The sequence below is a fragment of the Myxine glutinosa genome, chromosome 7 (genome assembly GCF_964187855.1).
Source record: "Myxine glutinosa chromosome 7, kmMyxGlut1.1, whole genome shotgun sequence".
In the NCBI taxonomy this organism is placed as follows: Eukaryota; Metazoa; Chordata; class Myxini; order Myxiniformes; family Myxinidae; genus Myxine; species Myxine glutinosa.
The window spans coordinates 87,601,084-87,620,004 of record NC_136267.1 but is presented as its reverse complement, the minus strand read 5'-3'; the positions used below and the strand labels follow the sequence as shown (position 1 = coordinate 87,620,004).

Sequence of the window (18,921 nt, the reverse complement as noted above, 5' to 3'; positions counted from 1 at the left end):
GATTTCTGACTTCCGCCACTTATGCAGTCAATGTGTTGTCATCAATGGAACCATCTCCTCTCCCAGTGGAGGCCAAAGTTCCCCAAGGCAGTGTTTTGAGTCGTTTTCTTCCTCATCTATATAAATAATCCCTCCTATGCTGTGGAAAACCCGCTCTTATTTTTTGCAGATGACTCGACATTGTCTCATACAGTACACCATCCCTCTGCTAGGTGGAGAGCAGTTGCGTCTCCCTGCACGAACCTGGATATTATTAGACTCTGTTCTGATAAATAGAACATGTCCTTCAATCCTAGAAAATCTGTTGCATCCTATCTCTCAGGTACGATCGACAAACAAACCCATTTATCTATTTCCTTGGTCATCCACTGGAAGAGGTTCAGTCTCCTGAACTTTCTAGCCTCACCATCAGCCAAGACCTTCCCTAGGCTGACCATATTTGCTAAGCTGGGCTCCAAACCGAGTAGCAGACTGGGCATCCTTCCTCAATCCATGTCTTTGGAAAACCAGAGCTACTTGCTCTACAAGGCCCTGCCCATAGCTCAAGGAGTGCCATCGCCCACCTATGGACTATTCTAGCAGCCTTTGCATGAGGCATCACTTCCTCCTCCTCCTCACTCAACGCCCCATTCCCGTTCAACATGAAAGGTTTGCAATGGTGCAGGTTTGACACAGGTGGGATGACGTTTTCAGTCTGTGGGCTTATAAACATGGAAGTACTTCTGTTTCTGCTCTCCCTCTTCCTTCTATCCCAGTCTAACACCACCGGCTGAACCGTTTTCAAAACCCGCACTCTCTCTCTCTCTCTCTCTCTCTCTCTCTCTCTCTCTCTCTCTCTCTCTCTCTCTCTCTCTCTCTCTCTCTCTCTCTCTCTCACCTGAACCCCGATGTTGGCCATATGGCTTTTAGCTGCCAGCCTTCTGTTGGGCATGCAGATTTTCGGTCTGTACACAAGCGTCCAGGTGATGTTATCATGGAGATGTAATCACACAAGTTGATTTGGAGAAGAAGAAAAATGCTGGACTCCCTAGTCTGTGTAAGTGAAGAGATTTCTCTGTGCTTGCAAACCAGGACCATCGTCTCCATTGTTGTCTCAAATCTCCTCTGTTGTCCTTCTATAATCTAAAATTGTCAAAAAGGATGGATGTTTTATGCAGTGCATTGTGGGCTGAGTGCCTCATAGGCAGCACTTCCATTTTTTACTTTTATCCTCCCCCCAACCCTCACATCACCTTTTTCTCATCTTTTTCAGCGTCTTCTATCCAAAGGCAAAAGGCGCTACATAAATAAAATGATGAATATTATTATTATTATTATTATTATTATTATTATTATTACTACTATTATCCCTTATTGATGCCGGTGTGTGCCTCGGTTTAGAATAGGTACACCGTATCCATGCGTGTTGTAAGAGGCGACTAAAGGGTTGGTATCAGGAAGGGCATCTGGCCATAAAAACATTGCCTCAAAAAGGGAACCATGATGATTGTCATGGTACTCGCAAGGCTAACCCCTTCTCCAGCAGGGAAAATGGCCTTAAAAAGGGATTTAAAAAAAATCCCTTATTGGCTGGTGCCCCAGCATTACACCTGTCTCTTCTGTATTCCGTGGAATGTAAAGGTCTCAGCAGTATTGGAATATCCAGTGATGAGGCCACAAAACACAAGGTATGTTGCTCTCACATCTCAAGCAGGTTGGTGGCCTTGCTGTTTTCTATTAGTCAGGTTCACTATGTCAATAAATTATATTTCGTTCAAAATCATGGTAGATTAGCAAACCTATACATTTTTGGAAAGGTTATAGCATAAGGAAACTAAAAATCAATGTTTACATTTGGAGAGATACCTGTATGGCGGCCATTTTGGATTTTCAAAATGGCCACTGTAAAATACATATTTTGTTCTATTTCTGCCTCTAATTACCCTAAAAACTTTAAAAATATATACTAAACCTATATTTTCAGGGACAAGGAATCCAATGAAAGTATCAAATTAGTGCTATGGGGAATGGTAAGACACGAATCAAAGGTTTTGAATTGCAAAATACTGTCTTTATATTCGCGATAAGTTGCATAATCAAATACATGTTATCATTTTGTACAGGCAGTTAATAACATCAAAATGTGTCACAATAATTCATATCACCAAACATACACAGGCAGTCAGCAAAATCATATATACACATGCAGTCAGTATAACTTCACATCTACACAGGCAGTCAGTGACAAAATATACACAGGCAGTCAATGGCATCAAACATACACGATTACAGAATATGCCATTTAGAGTTCGTCATCACTGTCCTGTGTGTCATATCCGACAATATAGTCCGCATCGTTTTCACAGTCCGTTCCACACAAGCAAAGGTCGGTCAAATTGATTGGCAAGTCGAATGGTCGAATCGAATCGGTCGAATCGAATCGAATTCGATGAATCGAATCGAATCGGTCGAATGGTCGATCAAAACGATTGGTCGAATTGGTCGAATGGAATTGGTCGATTGGTCGAATTGGTCGAATTGGTCGAATCGAATTGGTCGGAATTGGCAAATGTAAACATTGATTTTCAGATTTTCCATGTAATAACGTTTCCAAAAATGTATAGGTTTGCTAATCTACCATGATTTTGAACGAAAAAACATAGTGAACCTGACTATATGATCAATTTGCCAGCATTTCTCTCTCTCTCTCTCTTTCTCTCTCTCTCTCTTTCTCTCTCTCTCTCTCTCTCTCTTTCTCTCTCTCTTTCTCTCTCTCTCTCTCTCTTTCTCTCTCTCTTTCTCTCTCTCTCTCTTTCTCTCTCTCTTTCTCTCTCTCTTTCTCTCTCTCTCTCTCTTTCTCTCTCTCTCTCTGCTTCTTCTCTTCTCTTCTCTTCTCTTCTCTTCTTTTCTTTTCTCTCTGTCTCTCTCTCTCTCTTTCTGCTCTCTCTTTCTCTCTCTCTGTCCATTGTCCCCATTAACCCTTCCTAACTCGACCATATTACTTGCCAGTTTCAGTTTCCTCCTCTCCTATTTTCCTGGTGGTTAATTCCCTTGATGATTGTCTCACCGTCGGTTTGCGTTTCTCCTCGACGTGCATCGCTCCTGTAAAGAAAACAAAGTGCATCTTTTAAGAGCTGGGAATATTAAAGCTTTTCCACTCTGTCTTTGTACCTGTATAATATGAAAGGAAAATATTCCAAATGTGCTCTTACGCACATCGGTAGTTGGTGAGTTTTATCTGGGTTTTTATATTCAGATGAGGAAGAGAAGGTAAATATCATCCTTTTTGTTGCTCCATCTGATGCATGCAGCCTCGGTTCAAATCCCATTTACTACATGTATTTGGCCTTTGTTTACTCGCTTGCTTGTAATTGGTTTACTCATGTCCTCGTCCTGCATATGATGTTTGTAGGTGCATAAGCTCTTTTTGCCTGACAAGCTCTTTTTAAACAAAATTTCACGGAGGGATGTTCGTTGCGAAATCTTCCATTTGCCACCTGTAAACTCGAAATATAGAGGGAATGATGTAATTTTCTTTCGGTAATCCTTATTTTTTTTGTACCGGCTGTCACCTTGTAAGTATATTTGGGATAATTTTGGTTTGGTTTCAAACAGCTGAGGATTGAGCGACTCCAAAACACATGCATTGTCAGGTGTCCCCTTATGGTAATCGTGACAAGTGAGGCGATGTGGAAAAGGTTCTGAATAATTTTGGAATATGTTTACTTTGGATTGATGCTGCTGTTGGTGGCTGGTGGGAGAGGGTGGGCGGTTTGGTTTTGAGTATATACAATATACATGAGCATTGCTTTACCTCTGCGTGTGTTGCAAGAAATACATTGTTGAAGTTGCATGAAGCTTGACACATGCTCTTCTTGCAGAAGGCAAGCCAAATCCTCCATGGTGTTGTTTTTCTCTAACATGTTTTGGAGAGCCATCTGATGCTTCCTCGTTTAATGCCAACTAGCTTTCTTGCCTCAAATTAGATTCCAAAAACTTTCGAAATAACTGGTGTTTTGTTCTTTGTCTTTGTTTATTTTTTGTTTTTGAATTTTGATTTTTGGTCCAGACGCTAGTTGATATACTGTTATGAGCAGCCAAGCGTGAAGTACTTTTCATGTGGGGCCACAACACTGTGCAGCTTGTAAACAGTATCGGTTTAATGTTGCATGTAGTCTGTGGGATATACAGTCGTGGCCAAAAATATTGGCACCCTGAACTTTTTTCAAATAATGCACCATTTCTTCCAGAAAATTGTCGAAATAAAAAATATTTTGGTATCCACATACGTATGTATTTATTTGGTTTGCAGGGGAACAAAACAAAAAAGGCTTAAAAAATTACTAAATCTTAGCTTATTCCACATAGAAATCCGAAAATAACCCAAACAATATTATTGGCACCTTTTAGAAATTGTTAGAAATAATTAGCTTTCAAGAAGTTGATTCTCCTTTACTTTGGAATTGAACTCACCTGTGGTGAGTTGCAGGTGCCTGCAATATAAAAATCACCAATTCAACCAGTTTGAATAGAGAAAAGGAGTCATTCTGCTGTTTTGTGTCATTGTGTGCACCGCAATGAGCATGGAGAAAAGAAAGAAAACCAGAGAATTGTCTGAGGAGGTCAGACACAAGATTGTAGCCAAGCATGGACAATTTCATGACTACAAGTCCATCTCCAGAGACTTTGCTGTTCCTTTGCCTACCGTACGCAATGTTATCAGGAAGTTTAAGGACCATGGCACTGGAGCCAACCTCCCTGGACATGGCCGCAAGAGAAAACCTGATTGAAGATTGCAGCAATAGATTGTTCGAATGGTGGAGAAAGCACCTCGATCAACGACCGAACAGTTTCAAGCTGACCTTCAGACACAAGGTATGACAGCTTGAACTTGCTCCATCCGTCACCAACTCAATGAGAGGGGGTTCTATGGTAGGAGACCCAGGCTGAGAAAGCCTGATTGGAGTTTGCAAAAACACACCTGAACAAGCCAAAATTCTTCTGGGAGAATGTCCTGTGGACAGATGAGACCAAATTAGAGCTTTGTGGAAAAGCACGTCATCTCTATGTTTACAGAAAACAAAATTAAGCATTCAAAGAAAGGAACACAGGCTGTTGCCCAGAAACAACTTGCCTTCGTCTCCTGGAAAGAAAATCCAACGGAAGGAAATCTCATTTCCTTTCACAAAGCCAGAAACAAGTGCGTGTCCACCCTCAGGAGAGCCAGGAAACAATATCTCTCCGTTCTCAAGACCAAACTCTCTTATCTGTCTCCCTCTTCCAAATCCTGGTGGCGTCTGGTCAAATCTGTTTCTGGTGTTTGTTCCCCCTCCAAACCCCTCCCTTACCTCAAACGGCGACACAGCTGACTCCGCACGTGAAAAAGCTGAATGCCTCAACTCTGTGTTTGCCTCTAAATCTTGTGTCCCAAACCCATCCCTCTCTGTACCCACCGTACCCAGTCGTACCCAGCTGCTCCTGGACTCTGTGTCCTTTCCTCCTGACAAGGTGGAAAAGTTTTTGTCAACCCTCAACTCTGATTCTGCAACTGGACCTGACGGCATCAGCCCACGGGTCCTAAAATCCTGTTCTTCCGCTCTTTCACTCCCTCTCTCTGTTCTCTTCACCCTCCCTTTTGCTCAAGGTCAACTGCCATCTGCTTGGAAATCAGCCAACATCACCGCTTTACACAAAAAAGGTGCAAAAACAGATCCTAGCATCTACAGACCAATCAGCCTTCCCCCAATTATCAGCAAAGTCATGGAATCCATCATTGCTTCCGATATGAAATCTTTCCTCTTCTCCAATGGCTTGATCTCTGATCATCAATTTGGTTTCAGACCAGGTCACTCTACTCTGGACATGCTGCTTCTGCTGTCTCAACAATGGATGGAGGTCCTCAATGCCAAACAGGAAATTAGAGCTGTCTCCCTCGACATATCACGTGCCTTCGATATGGTCTGGCACCCCGCTCTGCTCACCAAACTCTCCTCCTTTGGTATCCATGGAAATCTCCACGCATGGCTGGCGGACTTCCTCTCTAGTCGTAGTCAACGTGTGGCCCTGAATGGGTTTCTCTCATCTCCTCTTCCTGTTCAGGCTGGAGTTCCCCAAGGCAGTGTTCTGGGCCCCGTGCTTTTTCTGGTCTTCATCAATGATCTCTCCGACTCTCTTGAAAATCCTCTCTATCTCTTTGCTGATGACTCCACTCTATGCCGCTCCATTCCTCATCCCTCAGATCGGCAGTCTGCAGCCTCCTCACTCTCTGCAGACCTGGACAAAATCACTGACTGGGCAAACAAGTGGAACATGTCTTTCAATCCTGACAAATCTCACACTCTTACGATGTCTCTCCGAAAACACCGACTGGACAACCCTCCCATCCACTTTCTGAATAATCCTCTCCAAGAAGTTCTGTCACTCAAGCTTTTGGGTCTCACTATCTGCCATGATCTTTCCTGGGAAAACCACATTTAAAATCTGGCCTCCAAAGCCAGTGGGCTGGCCTCCAAAGCCAGCCAATGCCGACTGGGCATCCTCCATCGTGCGAAGTCCTTCCTTGGCACACCTGAGCTCCTCACCACATACAAGGCTTTCATCCACAGCTCAATGGAATACTGCTCTCCCCTCTGGGCTGGTGCTCCTGCCTCACACCTAGCTCGTCTTCACGCTGTTGAAACCAAAGCATTCAATCATTGGAATCTCCCGTGATGAAGCGACCTCCGAGGGCCTTTCACTTACTCACTGCAGGCAGGTTGGTGGTCTTTCTGTCTTCTACCGACTCCTCTCCGGCCTTGCTCCTCCAGCTCTCTCTGGGCTCTGTCCCCCAGACAGATCATCCATACTTTCATCCATAACCGATATAATTCAGTGGTTTTGTGGTACTGGAACTCTGGCACTGGAAATCAGGAGATTACCAAGGCATTTTGGAGCGCAATGTTCAACCCAGTGTCAGAAAGCTAGGTCTCAGTCGAAGGTCATGGATCCTGCAGCAGGACAATGACCCCAAACACACTTCATAAAACACCCAGGAATGGTTCAAGACAAAAAGCTGGACTGTTCTGAAGTGGTCAGCAATGATTCCAGATCTAAATCCCATTGAACACATGTGGGGAGATCTGAAAGCAGCAGTTGGGAGAAGGCACCCTTCAAATCTGGGAGAACTGGAGCAGTTTTCACAGGAAGAGTGGGCCAAACTGCCAGTAGAGAGGTGCAGGAAGCTTATTCATGGGCTATAGGAAGTGCTTCACTGCAGTTATTTTGGCCAAAGGCTGTGCTACCAAATATAAATTCTACGGTGTTAATAATTTTGTCAATGCCATTTATTTTATGATTTAAAAGGATATATTAAGTTCTGAATCAAAAACAAAGGTTCTGTAATATTAACAGTGAAATAAAGAATTGTGGAGACCAAATACTTTTGTCAAGTTAAACGTATTTTTAGAGAAATTGTGAGTTATTCGAAAAAATGGCAAGGGTGCCAATACTTTTGGCCACGACTGTATTTTAATAATGAGCCGCGTTCCTGCTGGATGGCATGGACAGCTGATGGACTCTGTCGTTTGTCATCGCTCTAGTGTTTGTTAATGGGAGTTTCCGAGTAGGCAGCGAGATGGCAATTGCTGCACATGTCAGATTTCTCTGCCCGAGAGTTGTGCAGCCTTCATCGGATTCCACTGCTGGGCGGTGCGCTGGTGGACCGCTGGACGTCATAGAGATCTTGCTTTGTATTTGCTTCCCATCATGACAGATCGTTTGTTCTGCAAATGCTGGTGAAAAGCCTGTGCCATGTGGTGCAACTGGTGGTGTATTTGTGAAAACGGCAACAGTTCGAGTTTGTAAAGTACAGCAACATCTGTTTGGTGGAGTTGTCAAAGTTTGGAAATGAGACCTGGACAGGCCAATATAGAGCCTGTTGGAAGTTGCTTGTAATGGTTTGTGCATGTGGGTGGCAGCTTGGTGAGTTCTGTAATTTATCTGATGTGTTCCATCATTTGGTTCTTGTCATCATCTGTGGTTAGTTGATTTTGCTAACAATTTTGATTTTTTTGACAACAGTTTTGTGACATGCACATTTTGACAATACTTTTGGTCGATCATTGAAACATGTTGTGTTACATGTTAACCTTGGCAGAGTAACCGCCTCCCTTTGCATACCTGTAAACTGTCCCCCCCCCCCCCCATACCTTACCTGCACCCTGTCACACCTCCTCCCCACTCCCCCTCCCCCCTTAGCGTACCCATATCCTGTAACTCCTTTCCCTTCGTGTACCCTTCACACACTCTGTGAGCCCTCTCCCGTCCCTTCACATACCCTTAATAGTGCACCCATTGATACTCTATGACCCCTCCCCTTTCCCACCCGTTGCTTATTGTATCTTTGAAAAGGTGTTTAATCATGGAGATCCCTTATAAATGTCATTCATCTTTGCAGCAGGAAGAAAATTTTAATCAACTATTATTATTATGGGGGTGTGGGGATGATTATTACCTCCGCCACGGGCCCACGAACCACAAATGTGGATCGAGGTTGTTTTTGCCCCTGTTTGTCCATATGTCTATCGCCTACAGATCACAATTTAAAACCGATCTTCACAAAACTTCACCAAGCGGTGCAGTGGGTCATAAAGAAGAACCCTATTGATTTTGAGGTCAAAATGACAACATAGGCCAAAGGTCAATCAACAACGTCGATTTCTAAAATCCTCAATTTTCATCCGATTGACTTGAAATTTAAAGAGAATTTGCATATTTGGTCATCGAATTCCATAACCAATTATTTTTGAGATCAACATGTAACAAAGGTCAAGAACTTAGGTAACATTTCTAAAATCATCAATTTTCATCTGATTGACTTTGATTCTGATTGAATTTGGAGAGGATTTGCAAAAACGATATTTTAAAGAGTATATTTGGACTTTTAATTCAACCACCAATTATTTTTAAGGTCAAATTTGTTTTAGGGATTTTGCTCGTATCATGTTCTGCACGACATCTTCCTTGTTATGACGACGTCATATGTCGGTCTGTCTAGTTGCTTGCAAAATCGAAGATTTTTCAAGTATATTGGTTGGTTGCGTTTGTGGTTCTGTCTGTTTGTTACTTGCCGGGAAAAATTCCGGCAAGTATGTTGATCTGTTCGTTTGTTACTTGCCGGAAAAAAATTCCGGCAAGTATGTTGATCTGTTCGTTTGTTACTTGCCGGAAAAGATTCCGGCAAGTATGTTGATCTGTTCGTTTGTTACTTGCCGGAAAAAAATTCCGGCAAGTATGTTGATCTGTTCGTTTGTTACTTGCCGGAAAAGATTCCGGCAAGTATGTTGATCTATTCGTTTGTTACTTGCCGGAAAAGATTCCGGCAAGTATGTTGATCTGTTCGTTACTTGCCGGAAAATTTTTCTGTCTGTCTGTCTGTCTGTCTGTCTGTTTGCAGCACTGCGTCTACACCGTTGCACGGAGAATCGCCAAGCTTTGCACACATATTGGTCTTGCCCTGGAATAGACTGTGCCCAATTGATGACGTCATCGGTGACGTGGTTCGGCCGCCATCTTGGAAAAACCGAAAACCTTTGCACCTCTATATCTCCGAAAGTACTGAACAGAAAAAATTGAGACATGGCTCATTGTAAAGAACTCTCCATGGGGAATAAAATATGTTAATGATGACGTCATATGTCACGTGGTCGGCCGCCATCTTGGAAAAACGGCAAAAATTTGCACCACTATATCTCCAAAAGTGCTGAACAGAAAAAATTGAGACATGGCTCATTGTAAAGAACTCCATGGGGAATAAAATATGTTAATGATGACGTCATCAGTCACGTGCTTCGGCCGCCATCTTGGAAAAACGGCAAAACTTTGCACCACAAAATCTCCAAAAGTGCTGAACAGAAAAAATTGAGACATGGCTCAATGTAAAGAACTCTCCATGGGGAATAAAATATGTTAATGATGACGTCATCAGTCACGTGGTTCGGCCGCCATCTTGGAAAAACCGAAAAACGTTGCACCTCCATATCTCCGAAAGTGCCGAATAGAAAAAATTGAGCCATGGCTCATTGTAAAGAACTCTCCATGGGGAATAAAATATGTTAATGATGATGTCATATGTCACGTGGTTCGGCCGCCATCTTGAAAAAACCGAAAAAAAGTAGTACCTCCATATCTCCAAAAGTGCCAAATAGAAAAAATTGAGACATGGCTCATTGTAAAGAACTCTCCATGGGGAATAAAATATGTTAATGATGACGTCATCGGTCACGTGGTTTGGCCGCCATATTTGTCCAGAATGGCCGATAAAAAAGTACATTCCGGCAAGTCCTCGGTCTCTGACCGATTTTTCATTCTGTCTATCTGTTTGTATGTTTGTCACTCGCCTACAGTTCACAATTCTAAACCGATGGTCATGAAACTTCACCAAGTTGTCATCAAAGGACATGTGGAGGTAAAATTTCTAAAATCGCCATTTTAAATCCGATTGACTTGAAAATTGAACAGCATTTGTATATTGTCACTAAATTAGGAAAACCAACTTTTTGAGGTCAAATGGTCAAAGGTCAACTCATGGTCAAACTTCCAAAATCATCAATTTTTATCCGATTGACTTGAAATTTTAACAGCATTTGTATATTGTCACTAAATAGGAAAACCAACTATTTTTGAGCTTAAAGGTCAATTCAAGGTAAAACTTTCAAAATCATCAATTTTCATATGAAAAATCACCATTTTCCATCCGGTTGGGTGTGTGACAAAGATGCATCGATTCGATTTTGGGGAAGATCTGGATGTGAAAATTTTAAAATTTTAAGTGATTCTTCACCTTTGAGAGATGGAGCCAAAAACAATATACAGTACAGCATGATATTTCAAAAAGTTGTGGACGACTTATGATAAAACTTGGTGGATGAGTTGGTTCGTTGACAAGAACAAGCCGATTTGATTTTGGTTTAGGTTCAAATACAGATCCGACCTATCGGTGGGGTACAAAACGTAAACTCTTCAGCCTGGCGGAGGTATACGCTCTACCGAGTGCTGTATGCACTCTCCCGAGTGAGATAATCTTTGTGTGAGGCCCTTTTGGATCTCGCTGCGCTGTTTTCTCATTGGATTTTTGTAACCGACTGTCATGCGTGTGGTGCTCTCCAAAGTTTGATTGGTCATGTAGTCCGGCAGCTAAGCTAAATATAGCATAACAATTGAGCATTTTGTGAGGAAAGCACAAAATTTGGCACACTAGTAGACTATCATATTATGAAAAGATCTGGATATTGGGCCATCTCAGATTCAGAGATTTGATTTTTGCAAGATTTGCAGATTTTGCAGATTTGCAAGCTGAGATTGCAACGCCAGGGACGGCCGACTCCTTCCTGCGAGCTGCCCACATCACCCGCACAAGAAGAGCTCATCAAATCACTGCAGCGGCACTGCACATCCTGCAACACTGTGCGTATGAACGCCACTGTATGACATATGCTGATGATGCAGAAGACCTGCCTGAGTTTGAAGAATGTTGTCACCAGAGAGGAGAAGACATTCCCAACTTTCAGTACTGGGCAACTGTGCTGGAACTAGAGATGTTGGTACTGGTCTACATGCGTTCTCTGCGGCAGGCTTCATTCACGATGTACCTTGATGCCCTGACGGAACTGGTCCCATGGTTCCATGCCTTAGACCACACACACTATGCCAGGTGGGTCCCTGTTCACCTGAGGGACATGGTTGCACTCCCAATGAAGCACCCAGATGTAGCCAGAGAATTCAGGGCTGGCAACCTCACTGTACAGAAGACGAAGAAGGTGTTCTCTTCGATCCCAATCGAATCGAAATCTTGCAAAAATCAAATCTCTGAATCTGAGATGGCCAAATATCCAGATCTTTTCATAATATGATAGTCTACTAGTGTGCCAAATTTGGTGCTTTCCTCACAAAATGCACAATTGTTATGCTAATTTGCCCCACTAATGGGGACCAAACAGGTTTTGTTTCACCACCAGAGTTCAGTTGGTTTGTTGCATTGTTACTCCCTTTTTCTCTGAGCTGACAAACCTGCCATCGACACATTTTTTTTTTTTTTTTTTTTTTTTTTTTTTTTTTGTATACAATATCGACGCTCGTGAAAGAGCGAACATTAATCACATGAACACACAGAAAGACAAACCGACACATAAAACATATAACATAGGGAGCGGTAGACAAGATGGGGAGAGAGGGGGAAGGACACAAACACAACATTTGAGAGCAGGGACCGAGAGACATGGAGACATCGAGAGATCTGAGAGAGGGCGAGGGCTTTGGGGGGGGGGGGCGTGGGAAGGGGGCAGTGGGAGAGGTATAAAACATATGGACACTGCCAGGACTTCCAGGAAAGAAGTTGGAATTTCAAACAAGGTGGATCTGGGGTGAATTAGCGGGGGTAGAAAAGATCAAGGTTTTGGATGGGGGAAGATAAGAGATGGTGGTGAACAGCTGTTTTAAAGACCTGGAGGGAGGAGTGGGATTGAAGGGAGTGAGGGAGTTTGTTCCAGAGGCGGGAGAAAAGAGGAATGAAAGAGTGAAGGTGAGCGGAGAGCCGAGATTTCGGCAGTTTAACCATCAGAGGGTTGCTGGCAGATCTTGTGCGACCTGTAGGAATATTTGGGGGACAGAGCACAGAGAGAGCTGGGGGAGCAAGGCCGGAGAGGAGTCGGTAGAAGACAGAAAGACCACCTACCTGCCTGCGGTGAGTGAGTGAAAGGCCCTCAGAGATAGCTTCATCGCGGGAGATTCCAATAATTCTGAAAGCTTTGGTTTCAACAGCGTGAAGCCGAGCTAGGTGTGAGGCAGGAGCACCGGCCCATAGGGGAGAACAGTATTCCATTGAGCTGCGGATGAAAGCCTTGTATGTGGTGAGGAGCTCAGGTGTGCCGAGGAAGGACTTCGCACGACGGAGGATGCCCAGTCGGCGACTGGCTTTGGAGGCCAGCTTGGAAATGTGGTTTTCCCAAGAAAGATCATGGCAGATAGTGAGACCCAAAATCTTGAGCGACAGAACTTCTTGGAGAGGATTGTTGAGAAAGTAGATGGGAGGGTTGTCCAGTCGATCTTTTCGGAGAGACATAGTAAGAGTGTGAGATTTGTCAGGATTGAAAGACATGTTCCACTTGTTTGACCAGTCTGTGATTTTGTCCAGGTCTTCAGAGAGTGAGGAGGCAGCAGACTGCCGATCTGAGGGAAGAGGAATGGAGCGGCAGAGAGTGGAGTCATCAGCAAAGAGATAGAGAGGATTTTCGAGAGAGTCAGAGAGATCATTGATGAAGACCAGAAAAAGCACGGGGCCCAGAACACTGCCTTGGGGAACTCCAGCCTGAACAGGAAGAGGAGATGAGAGAAACCCATTCAGGGCCACACGTTGACGACGACTAGAGAGGAAGTCCGCCAGCCATGCGTGGAGATTTCCATGGATACCAAAGGAGGAGAGTTTGGTGAGCAGAGCGGGGTGCCAGACCGTGTCGAAGGCACGTGATATGTCGAGGGAGACAGCTCTAATTTCCTGTTTGGCATTGAGGACCTCCATCCATTGTTGAGACAGCAGAAGCAGCATGTCCAGAGTAGAGTGACCTGGTCTGAAACCAAATTGATGATCAGAGATCAAGCCATTGGAGAAGAGGAAAGATTTCATATCAGAAGCAATGATGGATTCCATGACTTTGCTGATAATTGGGAGAATTGGGACACAACAGATGTGTCCACAATGACACATCTGTTGGCCTGACACAGGTGCTGTCTGCAAAACCAGATGTGATGTGGTTGGTGGCATGGAGAGGCTCCTGTATACTTACTTTGTAATTCATTTTTCAGACTCAATCAATGCCACAATTCCACCAATTCGTGGAATTCCACATTTTGCCTCAAAATTGATTGATTATCTCGGTTTTTTAAAGTGCTTCTATTTATTATTTGGCTTTTGCCGAATTGTGCATATCTGTTGTCTCTCCTTTTTTGAAAACCTATGTCGATCAGTATATGTGGTGAAAGTGCTGTCGATTTATACCTTGAACCATCTAATACCAAAGCCCAACACCATCGCAGTGTTCCTTAACAATGTTATGGTTTTGTATTTCTCCAGTCTCTAGACTGAACACTGTCATGCTGATGACATGCTGCAGCAAAGCTGTGGAAGCTAAAGGCATTCTATCTTTGGTGTCGCATCGCACAGAAGAGCATTTCAAAAATACGAAATCATGAGCACGGCACCATGCACCTGAAATTTGCAAGATGTGCTTGCTGTGTGACCCGCACAGCAAAACACAGCCAATGGATCCTACACTAAGATGACACACAATGTTTGTACTCAAATGTCGGTGCAAAATCTGGCTGTTTTTGCTGTGATGGCATACAGTACTTTACCTCGTGGTGGGAAATGATTCGTCTGGTGTAAAACTTACACTTGTACATAATGCAGATTGCTTTCACTATCTATGTGTACTCAAAGCTGGGGTTGTGTAACTGTTCCTGAACCACAGTGCCATGCCTCCAGCCCCCCTTCCAACCATGTCGCCGTGTAGCAGCACCGTCCCTCCAGCCACATAACCGTGCCTCCAGCCCCATCACCATGCCTCCAATCATTTAACTGTCCCTCCAACCGCTTCACCATGTATCAGCACCATTACTCCAGACATATCACCATACTTCCGACCGTGCCCTCGGGTCACCATGGCTCCAGTCGTGCCTCCAGTCACACAGTCATATCAGCACTGTGCTGCCACCTACAGTGAGCTTAGAGCTACACTGGGGTCAGACAGAAGTGCCATATCTACTGAAAACACTTCTAAAGACATTGTCTTTGCGGACATAAAGTATAGTACAGTATTTCATTATTATGACCACAATAGCCTTGGGATATGTCCCGCCTAATTGCATTCACATTTCACTCCAACGGGTCCTACAAGAATATACGAGAGCTGTAACTTTCTCATCTAGTTATCTGTAATTGAACAAATCCTTTAATTGTTTTGAGCACCAAACTATAAGTCTTGTTTCACAACGCCATCGTAAACCTTTACAAAAAGGCCTCAGGAGATGCTTAAGTTCTCAAGGTAAGTTATTGGAGTTTATTTTTATTTTTTAGGGTACACCACAGGGTGATCCAACCTCAACTACGAGGATAACTTGCTACTTTACCCTGTTGTTAGGCCAAAGGCTTGTCTTGTGTACAAATAAAGGGTTTATGACATCCAGTGTGATCCTTTTGAAAAGATGGCATGCTCAATGATGCAGCCCTCTATCAATCGGATACAAGGATTCCCAAGAGCTAACATTTACCACACAAAAAATCAAAACAGACACACAAAGTATATATATGGGGAGCGGTAGACAAGATGGGGAGAGAAGGGGAAGCACACAAACACAACATTTGAGAGCAGGGACATCGGGAGATCTGTGGGAGGGAGAGGGCTTGGGGGGAGGAGGGGGGGGGGGGGGGGGTGGGAGAAGTCTATCATTCTGCTCTAATCCCCCCTTCCCCTTCCCTGTGAGTTCCTGAAGTATATGGGGGTGTGAGGCAGACTCGGGCCCTCTTCTTTTCTCTCCCTCTGCCTTTGTTTGGAATTGGAATATTTTGTGCATCGTAGGGAGAACGTTTGAACGATGTCTCAAAATGCCACATGATTCAGGGACTTTTTCAGTGACTATTAATCAATGGTGCATTACCTAACAAGATCAGTTGCAGTTTGAAAAAAGACATTTTAATTTCATAACCAAATTAGCATATCTTTAATTATGTTGTCTTTTATTATGTTGTCAAGGCCATGCCGTTTATTGAAAGCTGAGAGACGTGCCATGCTTACGGTTATGATTAAAATGTCAGGTCGGATTGGGCATTACATAATTGGCTGTATTTGTTACCAAGGGCATACGGGCCGGTAGGGTAGGGTCGGGTAGGGGAGGGTGGGGAGGGGTTTTGACAATTTGACTTCTTTGGGGATCATTTTATGGGATTTTCATCTGTCATATTCTTCCATGCTGAGTTCTCTGGTTCTCTAACTGTTAATTTTCAGGCCCTATTCATGATCCTTTGAAAGACATCCATTTCCTACATTTTTACCTTTCTCTTTACCTCATTTTTACCTTCAAATTCTCTTTATTTTGATGCTAAATGTCAGCTGATCAGTCATATGACCGGTTATGCTATTGTTCAAAGCTTCAAAAGAGGGCGAAGGCAAAATTGTTTCGCTCAATTTCGAGATTGAACACCCCCAGGTTTGTGCAATGTCACCTGGTTGTTTATCTAAGGTGGAAGAGAGAAACTACAGGTGTTCTCGAAATTTAGGTATTTTTCATTGCCTGCCCTTAGTTTTAAGCTTTGAACTCCGCTAAAAATCCCCCACTTTTACGATTTACTTTTTTATTGCCAAATATAGTTTTGTTTGCCTCAAATCTTTAGTAACTTATTTTGAGGAATTTTTACATGAACTATTTAAAGTGAATCGAAGTTTGCGTTTCCCAATTTCTTCAACAGGTAATAGTCTGGCGTACAGCAAAAAAAAAAGAAAATCATTGGGAGGTGAAATGGTAGAGGATGGGAAGGACGCGGCATTGGGCCTTTGCCTTATTTGCGACGGCTCACGTGTCTCACTTGCCTTGCTGGCTGAGGCCTGACCCTCAGCCCCTGCTTATGCAAGCTCCTCGTTAGGCCGCGGTGTGTTCGTTAAACGCCTCCAAGTGCTCGCGGCCCACGCTCCCTGCGGCGCAGCACGCCGGAGACATGAAAGGTCGCCGCCTCCGATGGTGCCGCCCGGTCCGAGGCTCCGGCTGTTCTCTGTGCCGGTGGCGAGGCGGAGAGGCGTGAATTGATGGGGCACATGGACTGGGAAGCGCTCACATTCGACATTTCCTACAGGGGGTTCAGAGCACCCTTGGTAATGTAATGAGCATTGAATGTGCACACAGCACGGTCATGTCTCGCTCAATACCGTGGATTGTGGGGAAAATCCTAATAGTGCCCCGGTTTATTATTTGTGTGGAAGAGGAGGTAAGGATAAGAGAGCCATCCATAGGTGGGTGGAAATCCAGGTTGCTGACCTCTCCTCCTCATTGAGCTGGAGCAGTTTTGTAGTGATGTTGCCGTTTATATTACGGGGTTAGTTCCAAATCAAACCTCTGTTTAAAATGCTCATGCATTGGTTGGTGACTCAGCGACTAATAGGGTTGGCGGCAGGAAGGGCATCCGGCCATAAAACATTGCTTCAAAAAGGGGACCACGGTGCCCGAAAATGGCCAACCCCTGCTCTGCGGGGAAAAATGGCCTCCAAAGGTGGTCATTGGTTGGTGACTCAAGAACTTTAGAGCAACCGCTTTTGCCTCTTCTTTTATCGGAAAAGTCGAATGGCTGGTGGTTTCATTTGTTTATTTCGTTTTTGTGGGCTTGCTGTATGAGCACATAGCTCATGTTGGGAGTCCAGCTTTGAATTCCATATGGATGAATGCGAAACGTCGTGAAGACACGTTTCGATCTCCGTCTGCGGACAATTCAAACAATGTGTTTTACCATCGCAGGGTTGTCAAAGTTGTGCTGAGCGCCATGGAAAGCAAACTAAAGCTGACGTCCTGTGCTTTGCTTTTGCTCTGAAGAAGTACTCGTTCCCGAAAGGTCGGCTTTTTTTTGCTTCCCATGGCGATTAGCATCCCTCTGACGACCTCGGGTTGATGAAACATTGAATCCCATACACGGCATTGATTTGCTTGGTGACTTCCACTGTATTTGTTTTTCATGTAAATGTACATTCATGTCTCCTTTCTATCCTCGTCGTGCATATATTTTCTGGCACATGCAAACTACTCCAGGATCCTCAGATTGATGGGCAAAGATTAAAATACATTTTTGGTGCTTGCATAGTACTCATAACAAACACTTAACGTTACAAACGCCAACATCCATGGCATGAGCATTAGGCCTGAGCGCGGTGTAAGACTAGAACTAATGAAGCATCTACATGGAGTTTGTCCTGGAAGATAGGTACGTGTGCGCATGTTTTGACCCCAAATGTTTATTCGATCTTCTTTTCTTTATTATTTTTTTTTGCAGGACATCATCTGCAAGGTGCAAAATTGGTTGTTAGAACAGAAAAAGCACATCCGATTCTACAACGACTGGAATGAAAAGGAGGTGAGCAAGTTTGACAGTTTCTTACCGTCAGTTTGTCTGGTTGGTAAATATTATTAAGTTGGATTATTTTATCGATGTGGAGAGATTGTCCAATGAGACAATAGGATGGTATAGGGAAATGATAGTTCAGGATGCAGTAGAGGCCAAAAGCTTCATATACTGCGAGAGAGACAATGGCTCAAAGCCATCTCACGTTAGGTTTAAAACGATATCAAAACATAATACAAGTGAGCATTCTTTAAAATAAACAGAGCTTTGAAAGTGCAAACTGTGCTCCTTGCTTTGAAGATACCAAGTATTAACATTAATATTGTGTCGTAACTGCCCATATTGTTAAGCAAAGTAGTGCAATGTTCATCAAGACCTTTTGATTACTGATGGTGAATGGGGTTTTGCGATATGCGTGTCGGTCGTCGGCTGGTGTTTACACCTATGAACGAGCATCTTTTTTTTTTTTACCTGGTATGCTTTGTTGCATTATATCATGACTTGGTCAATGCCGTACACGCACTGGATCCGTATAACCACTGTTGACCCTTTTGAGTGTTTCATATTGGGCTTCCTTGCCATGATTTGTGCGCAAGTTTTCATTCTGGTTTCGTTGTAATGAGGTTCGTTCCAGCTGTTTGCATGACAAAGAATGTCATGTGTTGAGGCAGTTGCACGTTGTGAAGCAAATGTTTTTCCTGGCGCAGATAGAGACACCACAGTCTTCCCGATTCCAACACATCCAAATGCTCTTTGTGTATTGCCTTTCAAACGCTCTCGACTCCTAACATGCATCACACCAAAGCCTTTTG

The 18,921-nt window shown here is 43.7% G+C and overlaps 1 protein-coding gene across 1 annotated transcript in view; it reads left to right on the top strand.

Annotated features, from left to right (window-relative positions):
* The window catches only part of OLA1 (Obg like ATPase 1), a 143,305-nt gene that overhangs the window by 64,918 nt on the left and 59,466 nt on the right, over nt 1-18,921 (top strand). Inside the window, exon 6 of the mRNA XM_068122652.2 lies at nt 18,041-18,121. Coding sequence (XP_067978753.1) covers nt 18,041-18,121 — 81 coding nt within the window. The remainder of the gene's footprint in view (nt 1-18,040; nt 18,122-18,921) is intronic.